Source organism: Monopterus albus, unplaced genomic scaffold, assembly GCF_001952655.1.
Source record: "Monopterus albus unplaced genomic scaffold, M_albus_1.0 scaffold50.1, whole genome shotgun sequence".
In the NCBI taxonomy this organism is placed as follows: domain Eukaryota; kingdom Metazoa; phylum Chordata; class Actinopteri; order Synbranchiformes; family Synbranchidae; genus Monopterus; species Monopterus albus.
The window spans coordinates 129,219-140,107 of NW_018127930.1; the positions used below are offsets into that span (position 1 = coordinate 129,219).

At 41.0% G+C, this 10,889-nt stretch overlaps 1 protein-coding gene across 1 annotated transcript in view; it reads left to right on the top strand.

The window, feature by feature from the left end:
* The window catches only part of rab27b (RAB27B, member RAS oncogene family), a 56,021-nt gene that overhangs the window by 35,052 nt on the left and 10,080 nt on the right, over positions 1-10,889 (top strand). The window contains exons 2-3 of the mRNA XM_020600989.1: positions 5,741-5,912; positions 9,888-9,976. Of these exons, the coding sequence (XP_020456645.1) occupies positions 5,741-5,912; positions 9,888-9,976 (261 nt within the window). The remainder of the gene's footprint in view (positions 1-5,740; positions 5,913-9,887; positions 9,977-10,889) is intronic.

Genomic DNA, 10,889 nt, shown 5'->3' on the forward strand with positions numbered 1-10,889 from the left:
TAGAAATCTGTTTTTGTGAAATAATGATATGTAATGGTGGCTTTATAGTTGGAGACAGACGAAGAATGAAGTTAAACCAAATGAAATATATGAAAACATCAAAGAAGAAACCACTGAAGACAGAATGAGACTAAATTGGCTTCTTTGAGAGAGGCCGATGCAAAGCTGGAGCTTTGATGGCAAATGTTTGATAAGCACAACCTTGTGTGTTCAGATAACAGAACTAGATGGCACAGCGGACAAAAAAAACTGGATTTCAATTTGAGTTGTTCAAGAAAGTCCGTCAAATACGTACTTTGATTTTAACATTATTAAGGTGAGGGGGAAAAGAGCTACCTTCTGTTGTAATGCACACCGGCTGACAAAAAAAAAAAAAAAGTAAGTATTCGACTATTGGGGGGGCGACCCATCAGCCAATGTTTCAGTTCCCTGGACTCCTCTTTGATATAACTCTCTGTGATGGGATCCTCTTGTGGAAGAAAAATTTAGTTTAAACAATATTATTTGACAGCAGAAGGAGATAGCGTAATTTAAACCGCCTTTTAAAACTTGTAAATGGTAGAAAATTGCAATTAGCTGCAGGGCTGTGACTGAACGTGTTGATCTGTGTGGTGATAAAGGTCTCTGCCTCCAGCTCATGTGTCAGAGGCGTTTCCTCTGTCATGGTTTACAACAGAGAAGATTCTAAGGTAAATATTTGACTTTGGGATGTATGCATAATTGTGAAAATACACACACCATTTTAAAAACTGTTAAGTGTGTTTCTAGTGTGTGAAACCCCCTGTAGTAACGCGCTCTCTCTCAAAAGAAACATGGTGTGAAGTCCTGCTATGTTCTAACAAGATCTTTAGTTAACTTTCCACTGCATATTTGGTGCATTATAAAGGAAATTCATTCATTTCAGCTGTTTTTGTTATTAAATATAGTTCTGTGGGTTTCTGTGAAACTAAGTAAGAACATAGAGCACTTTGTCCAGTACTTTTTCAGGATAGAGAAAGCAAACATCATAAAAGCTAAAAGTCTCAGCGAGTCTCATGCACAGACTCGCTGTGCACTTCTGAAGACATCGGGGCCAAATTAACAGATGGGTGAAACACTTAACTGTGACACGGATCAAAGGTTAAATGATCATTTTCCCTCCGACACCCATCAGTCATTGGAAGTCAAGAGCTGAACCTCAGAGTGAAATGCTGTGTCTTTGGAGACTGACGTTAACCATAAAGTCAAACTGATTTTTATTTTTTCTCTACCATTTTTATTTTAACCTTGGGCTGAGATTGTGAAGTTGCCATTCTGAGACAGTTTAGCGACAGAGATGATGTGTAACAATAAAAACATTGAAAGTGGATATACAGTGACAGAGTGAGGTCAAGGCATTTTGCTTTAGGACCCAGGAGACGCCAGAGAGCAGAGCGAGCGCTCTGGCTGATAATGATGCTGTGTGTTTCACTCGTGTCCTGGGGCCAACATCAGGATCACAAAGTCACTCAGCTGACTGATTACATGACCTCAACACAAGTGATGGCTGCCCAAGAGTTTTTTTTTTCTTTGTTGAAAGGAGCTACTTGATCATGCCACAATTTCAGTAGTTAAAATTTGCAGTCTTTCCCTTTCTTGTTTTTGTTTAAGTGTACATGGGATGATAATGGGTATGTAGAAGAATAATCAAATTAATATAGAGACAAACATCTTCACCTAAACATGGCAGTTTGTTGTATACAGTCCCACCGGTGAAGGGCTATTGGAGTTATGAGACCACTTGTGCAGCACTTGTCTTTGTACATTTTCAGTTTGAACTTCAGCACGATCTCTTCTGATTTGTTTTTGATCCGGTTTCATGTGGCTGCTGTAATGGGATTAAAGTCCTGCACTTGAGAGGGTTTCAGGACAGGAAGAGGTTTGCCATGTGCAGCTTTAGTTTCTGTACGTGACGCTCTGCTTGGCCATTTTGGGTATTGCTGTGAACAAGAACTTTGGAATTACTCATCGATCTGCAAAGAAACCATGAACTGCTCAAAGCCATCACTTCCTGTGTCGCAGCACAGAAGCACCAGACCATGAGCAAGTAGAAATGCTTTCATGAAGTGGATTCAGTGCTGCGTTAAAGCAACCACAGACAGAGGACAGCAGAACATATTGATTTGGATGGAAATATCACAGGTTTTTATTGCAGTACTGTAAACACAATCTGTTCAGCTAGTGATCCTTGTGTGTAGTCGTTCAGAGTGGAGACAAGTAAGACACAAATAGCTATATTTATCATCTTATTTATGATCTGGTAAACATTGAGTGCTTATTCCTTTTATATATTGACTACTTTGTAATCTGCATGAAAATTAATTTGTCCATGACTTAAGTTTGACTTAAACTGACAGTCTCGCCAGTCCCAGTTGTGCTTTGTGTTTAGTAATAATTAGCAAATGTTGTGATGCTTCTTTTTTTTATCATATCATATAAAAAAAAATTATAATCTCCTGGTGAACTGCAGAACTCTGACACTCTTCATGGCTTGCTCTAGACCTGCAGTACAGGTCTGACCCTGGCTCCTTGACCTCCCGGTCTTGCCTCTTTCTGTCTCCTGGTTTTCCTGTATCCATTCTAACCTTTCAGATCCAGCTGTGTGAGCATCTGTACACATGTTAGCCCACCTCCTGCTGTGGGATTAGGGAGGGATTGCGGAAACCCTGGTGGGACTCGCCGGTGGATACAGAAATAGATGCACTGCCCCTGAGTGGAGCGGGTGGTATCCTATCTGATCTGCCTCCAGAAGCCCTCGGTCTCATGAGTGAAGTGAGACTCTGTGGTCCCACTTTTAAAACCAGTTTAACATGCAGTAAAGAAGATGTATGTAACTATAAGAATAGTTATAAATAATTGTATTAACAGCAGCTTTTGTGAGCAGAAGTGGTAGCCACCAGGCCACCAATCTGCTGTAAGTTTAACAATATTGATCTTTTCGCTGTGTTGTCTCACTGTTTTGTTAAGTGGGTCTGAAATGTTGAAAGGTTTCGGACAAATTGAATAATTGAGGGTCAGTCTTCATCCATGTTAGCGGTTATTGATCGTTGCCTCTGGAGAGAGTATTGGTAACAACAACAAAGGCCCTCAGTTGACTCTGCAGAGCAGATGGGAAAATAAATCAGATGTTGGATTTGTTTAAGAAGATGTACAATATGGTCACAACAGCCAAACAGAGGTCTCTGACAGATGTGTACTGGCCTTTTATACATGATAGATTGTATTTTTATTATTTGTTGGCTTTACAGACAAAATTGGTTCACAATAGTTTGAGAAGATATCTGAAAAGTATTTATTGGTACTGACTGAAATCACAGAAAGGTCCCAGGTGGGGCCCGGGCCCGAACCCGAACCCGGAACCTTCACGCTGTGAGGCAACGGCGCTAACCACTGTGCCACCGTGCTGCCCTATTTGCTAAACATCATCTTGTAATTACAGAAATAATATGACTGGTCATTGCAGCGCCCTTGACGGGTGATGTGACCATCCGGTATGGTGAGGGGGGAAATAGCATAGAAGGTCACACACGGCGTCAGGTAGAAGTTAGAAGCTCATGCATTGTTCATGCACAGTTGTAAAGTCTGAAGAGACTCATGAAATCATACAGGAGAGAAGCCAGTCACCTGAGTATGTGGTAAAGCCTTTTACAGTGCTTGCATATTGTTGTCTTTTACTACATATGACAATTCATACTCAGAACTGAAGTGGCATTCGGTACACGATGATTAGTTAAAACATCACAAAGATGTAAATATAGTGGAAAATGCTGTGTCAGCGATGCTTTTGAAAGTAGAATTTCACTACTTGGCAGTAAAAGGAATCTGCAGATCCTCTACGTGGTAAAGTGAATTTCCAGGAGTAGGATTTGGGGTCATTGTGTAACTGCAGACGCATTTAACCAAAAGAAAACTATTAGAAAACTCTACACTCCACACAGTAACTACTATTTGTTTCTGAAGCTGCAGGCTGTGCATGTCAATCTGACTGAAAGTGGTGATGTCTGTTTTATCTCACAGATATGAAGGTTATCAGAGGAGGAAGAGCAAAACAACTTCCTCATAGATGTTCGCTGATGGGTCCTTATACAAACTCTGAAGTCATTCTGGACAGTTGTAGAATCCATCCTCTCTCTGTTTCCCCTCACTTATATGTGTGATCGTGCATACATCTTTAATGCATCTATGCATTTTATGGTTTTGTTCTTGCTTGTTATTGAGATGCAATATTTAGCAGGCACCAAGGAAAGCTGTTCTCCTGCAACCTGAAAGCTGTGAAGTAATATTTCTATTTGTCTGTGAAAAGTTTGTGCTTTTGGAAATTGATCTTATGTGATGTTTCTTTTGCTTCTCTTCAACCTGCGGCAGCAAAATGTGCACTGCAAACACATTCAGGTGTTTTGTCTTAGCCCTTTGGGGCAACAGGAAACAAACTGTGAACACAACACTGACATATCATCACCTTTTAAGCTAAAAATATCTAAGTTTTTGAAAACTGCTGCTTATTTATACAGTTGTGAAGCCTTCATTCATAGCCATCTTTCTGGCATCTAAAGAATGGCAGTCCAGTTTGAGCAGGTCATTTATAATGATCGCATTGTTTTGACATTTCATATATTGTTATTCTAAAAATACCAGTTAGACCTGCTTTAAGCATTGCTTTCAAAACATTATTTGAATACATTGTGTTTTATGAATTGGTGAATCAGATCTTTTTCCCCTTTACTATTGCCAAGAAATTAAGCAAAACATTTTCAAATGCATCCTTGGTTTCTTCTTTTCTGTACTGCTTTTGTACTGTTCTCTTGTTCGTTGTCGGGGTGATTCTGCTGTCAGCTGACCGAGCTGCTGCTGGTAGTTTTACCTGTGGGGGTTGACTGACTGACTGACTGATCAATCTACAGATATTCCCATTGTTCCACCAATGACATCACATCAATAAGATCAGCTCTTCTTCCTTGACTCACCTCCTGGGTCACATCTCCACAGGGCTTTGTCAGGGGATTGGTGGATGGATGCCGAGGTGTGAGAGAAAGGGAAGAAAGAAATCGGAGTGGTCTGTGTCACGTATAAGCAAAGTGTTTCCACAAATGAAGGAAACCTAAATAAGTTACAATGACTGTTCTCCAACCCTTATTAACCAGTGGCTATTTTCATATAGAACATGACTAAATCTTAAACAATTTAGTTTCATGTTGTTACTGAGGAAATCATTGGTTTTACTTCATGAATCAAAGTGAGGATGATAATTGTAAGTTGTGTTGGCATATCAACTTGAAAAGTCTGCTCTGTGTTAATGTACGATGAGAACATAACTCACCAAGAACTAAAATCTGTCCAGACAAGCATAGAAAGACGTGCACACACACACACACACACACACACACACACACACACACACACACACACACACAGTGCAAGTTACTGTTTTCCCAGAAAGTAATGTTCTGGTCAGGACGACCCTGTGGGCCCCACTCCCATAATTCACCAGTAGGTAGTACAGTATAATAACACACACAACACTTTTGTCACTGACCATGTTTTCCGTTTAGTGGCTCGTTCAACTTGTGTGAACAGGCATCTCAAGCCTGGATGTCAGTGCCTCTGATTTCCTCTTTTCTTCTGTTTCATTATTCAAGTCACTTGTAATTTTTCACACATGGAAGCAGAAACCTGAGCTGTGTGTGTGTATATGTTAACATGCATCTCTGTCTGTTTTCCACAGGCTTTTTGTGGTCATCACTATGACTGATGGAGATTATGACTACCTTATAAAGCTCCTTGCCCTGGGGGACTCTGGTGTGGGGAAGACCACCTTCCTGTACCGATACACAGACAACAAGTTCAACCCCAAGTTCATCACCACAGTCGGCATCGACTTCAGGGAAAAAAGAGTGGTGAGCGCATCTCAACTACACCTTAGTTTTCTCGTATGGTGGATTCCACACACAGGTGATGGAGGGTACTATTGTTTACTTCGGTATTTGCTTATTTTATTTACTAATGAGTTCAGAACATGCCCAGCTGCCTATTGAGTTATGGACTAAATTTTGAGCAGGTCATTACAGTTTATTTTTTTTGGTTTCCCCTCCAGATGAATTCTAATAAGTTCGATGATTCCCAAACTTATCTAGCACCACGAGCAAGTCAGAATTTCACTTTGTTCAGTGCTTTGGTTCATGACCAAAACTAGAGACGTTCCCATCAGCCTCAGATGCACGTTGTGTTTGGTGCTAATTAGCAAAAGTTAGTGTGTTAACATGCTGCAGTAAAAGGGTGGCCATGGTGAGCACAAGGCCTCAGAAAGAGCACTAAGGTCCATTGCAGTTGTGGCGTAGTGGCCACCCTTGACATTGTAATTTCCAGCATCTTGTGATGCACAGTGGCTAAAAATATATTTTTTCCAATTTAGCTCAAATTGAGACTAGTCTACAGCCATGCTGCTAGCAAAGTGTATCTAAACCACCAGGTCCTCCATACTAAACAGCAAAACAGACTTTTGACCCATCAGAGTATTTTGTGACTCCTGAACTATGATTAGATGTAGATTAATAAAATCGACAAGTTGACAGCTAAGTTATAAGCCGACCACTGAACTGCACATATTGGGCGTGCCATACTGATGTAGTCAAGCTGCAGTATGAAAGTGCTGGTCTTGGCAGTTAATGTGATCAAAATGCTCTTTTCAAGAGAGCTGAGGCCATTGGCCCCAGGAAATATGACAGTTGACGTTTCCTGACAAATGTCTGAGATATCTGAGGTGGCTGATGACACCATGTATTTTGGTGCACAAATTAGCATTGAACATACAAAAGTACAGCAGCATAACAGGATTTTGCTAAAGGGTGTTACAGGTCTTTGTTTTGTCAGCGTAAAACCTCATCAGTATTGGAGTCCATTGTGAATGAACATAAATCCAGTCTTGCAACAGCTGCTCTTCACTGTGAAGAATCAAAACATGGACCTTTTATAGCCATCTGTCAAGACTGTAAAGAGTTTCCATACTCAAAAGATTAAGGGTGGATTGTGACTTTAAACTACCACTGCGACTTGTTCCAAGGATGAGCATACACACTTCCAGGCACTGATGTTTGAGATGCAATCATCTCAATCTGGGCGAGGCCTGGTTTGGTCAGTGGGCTTTTCTGTTTTCACACGTATGAAATGCTGACGTTTCTACTTTGGATGACTAATAAGATCAACAATTGTTCCTCACCTCTTCTGTTTGCATGTGAATGTTAGTTAAGGTCACACCCTGTTTTCACGTTGTCCTGTCTAGAATCAGAAGCAGGCGCATGTGATCACAGCTGTAGTTCAGTGCTGTCACTGCATCCTCCTCGGGGTATTTAGGGAGCCTGAAGCTGAAAGTGGACCAGTTGTTTTTATTCTTTAAGCCACTGAGCCAGAATTTGTAGACAGATGTCATATGACATGCTACCCACAATCCCTTGCATTTTAGGCAGGCAGTGAATTGGCAGTTCAGTGATCACTACAGCCAGGAAAACGTGGGTATCTGCCGTGACAGGCTTATTAGTAAACCTGAGCACATTACATTTCATACCGACACCGCCATTTAGGGCGTCTGGCTTTAAAGCCCATCAGGCCAAGCCATCATAAATCTTCAGGGCCCTATATTAAGTAACACCATTTTTCAGTCCTAACCTAAAATACACATTCAGTAATTTCATATACACCATTACCCAGGACACTGCACTCTAATCCTAACCTATCATAGCCCGTCATCACTCTAACCTTAATACAAAGCATCCCTGAATCCTACTCCCACCCATGCAAAGAGCAGATATTTAGTGCTTGACACATAGTACAGTATTTGCTCAGGTTATATGGTGGCTGGCCCAACTAGAGTCTGGATATCTGAACTGAGCCCAATGGAACCCGTCGGTACCCAAGGGTTTGGACAGAAATTTAAATTACGTTCGGGGCCACATCATGTTTGGACATGTAGATCAAACTTTAGGCTAGACGGCTGTAGAACACAAATGTCTGCTTCATTTGATAAGGGGAAAAACGCAGGTTCGGATGTTGTATCATAAGCTTGCACTCTCGGGCACGGGTCAAGTTCAGACAGAAATATGCAGCCTGATCCATGCTCTAGGCCCAACTGGCTTGGTGTGTTGTATTTAATTTAGGTATAGCTTTTATGTTGCTGTATGTGTTTAGATTTTAAACACTGATGCATACAGAAATTTTTACTTATTTTGTTAGTAAAAAGAGCTTTTGTAGCAAAATGTTTATACAGTTGACTGAATTGAAAATGTGCAGTTGTGGCATTTGTGTTAATACTCCACATGGTTTTCCATCAAAGCTCCGCACCCCCAGAGGTCTAGCTGTAAAGGACTTGCACTGTCATGTACTGATCTAACAGTCAGTTATTACCTGGAAACCAAAAACACTGGAGTTCACCCTAACTGCTCTGAATGTAATTGTTGTGAACAGAGCCTTAAGAGTAGCAGTGTTGGCGTGTCTCATCTGGGAGAGTCAGAGGTGAGAATGAGGCCCGAGGCTTCCTGCAGACACAAACACAGCCCACTGTAGCACACAGGAGTTTGTCATTGCAGAATCATGATCACTGGTAGACAAATTTGCTGTAAAATTAGTAACAGTAAGCAGCAGAGAAGTGAAAAATCAACCTACAGGATGTTTAAAACAAAACCAGCACTTGGAGCTGCTTTGGTGATGGCATATTGCTTTGGGTGCTAGTGAGTTGATGAAATGTGGACCTTGAAGTTGACTTTGAAATTGACTTATCCACCTTTGCAGAATACTTGGTTCTAGAAGCCTGGTGATCTAGAGAGTGGTCACACTGCTGGTTGGCAAAAAAACTGGGACTAGTGAGCTAATCGCTAACATGCCAGCCACCTGGGCTAGTGTTTGTCATTCACAATTACTCCCCAAGCTTCACTGTGCTCTTCCTGTACTGGGCCGTTTACTGTCACCTGGGGTTTCACACTCAGAATTTTACAGCGGTTCATTCAATAAAGAGTTACTGAAGTGGGGAAAGGTAGTTATGTTCACAACGTTTATTCAAAAATATGTCTGTGTTATAACTGTCTAAAAACCATTGCTCTTTAGTGGAATAGTTTTGGTTATCAGTGCAAATTTGCACATCAAATTTTGCCACAGTTGAACCGTAACATGCATATTTACTTGGCCCCCGCAAGAGAGTTCACTAATTGCAGCAAATCCTTTCGGCAATCAGGTTTGTATTGCCAACATGCACTTTCCACATCTCGTGCAGCTTTGATGTGCTGATGTTTTGTGCTAGAGGACCGTGCTATAATCAGAGATGGGTATGGTCACAAGTATGAGACAGACCTGACCAGGAGCTGGACTGAGGAGTTGCTTATCAACCTTGGGATACATCAGCAATGCGTTCCCTTCATACAGGGGTAACTTTCTGTGCTTTAAATTCTTCTTTAGAATGTTATCTGCAACCTGAGAGCACGAGTCTGCAGCTGCTACTTAAATGGGATCATATATAATAATATATAACATCTTTCCTGATGATTATGTATTATTATCAAGACAGTGCTAGTATATTAAGGCACCATTGGTCAAAACTAATCCAATAAATCCTGCCTGTTTAACTGATGTAGGGAAGTGTTGCTGCTGATTTATGGCCTGGAGGCTGCAGTTTGTGGGGCTGTTTAATTGTATTGTTTTTTGCTGAGCAGTGTTTGTAATATATTTGTTCTGTTTTTATTTGTTTTGGTAGACTATATGCTATATTTTAAAAATGTCATATGACCAGATGTACAGTATTGGTTTATATCTCAGTTTAAAGAGGGTTTTTTCCTTTAGACATTAAGATTCATGAAGATTAAAAACTAGTGTTGTTTGTGCCTCCTCAGGTGTACACATCATCCAACACCAATGGAACAGCCACAGGGAAAACCTTCAAGGTTCACCTTCAGCTCTGGGACACAGCTGGACAGGAGAGGTGGGCTGCTTGCACTTAATAATGGGATGTCTATATTGGTCTGGCTTGTCCTCCATATGTTCCTTTTGCTGTATGGCTTTCAGTAGTTCTTTAGGGAATGAAGCATGTTGTTTCAAACAGCAGCCAGTGCAGCTGACAGACGTGAGCAGGTCAGTTCAGCTGCAGTTCCTCTACTGGCCACTATGCTAGTCTGGTTCCAGACCTCTGAATCACTACTCCCAGCTCAGGTTTGCTCAGAGAATTAAATTGCTCTGGTGTTGCACTCACTGACAGCAGTTGCCCCCTGGTTAGAGAAAGAAGCAAGTCACAATTTGCACTGGGACTTCATATTTCTATGTGTCTCGCTACTGACTGACTGGTTTGGGCAAAATAAGCTCCCTTCCCATGAAACTGGCCAACATGGGCACAACATCAGGCTGAATGAAAGAAGTCATTGCAGTTCAGTACAGCTAGAATATCCTGACTATTGACATGAGGGGGGAAAGTATCTTTCCAGAAACAACAGTCACTATTTGACAATGTGAGTACCTAGGCTCTTGTAACGCATGTCTTGATAGACAAAAAAAAACTATACATTTAAAAAGAATGTTTTGGGCCCTGATGACTGATTGATTGAATGTCTGTTTTATTTCATTCTGCAAATAGTGGAATGTTAAAAGCACATTTTGGCTTCTTTGATTTTACTGGAAAATTGGGAAAGATGACTTTGATTTTATTGCCACATCTACACTGAAAGGCCAGTGCAGAATTTCCAAAATGTCAAATCCAGCACTGATAACATTTGTAAAACGATAATGCTAAAATATAACACAGTGTGAGGGCGAAACAACAGGTTACTGTGTGTCTGTGTCCTTGTCAGTATATGTCAATCATGCACAGTAAAGTGTGTGTGTGTGTGTGTGTGTGTGTGTGT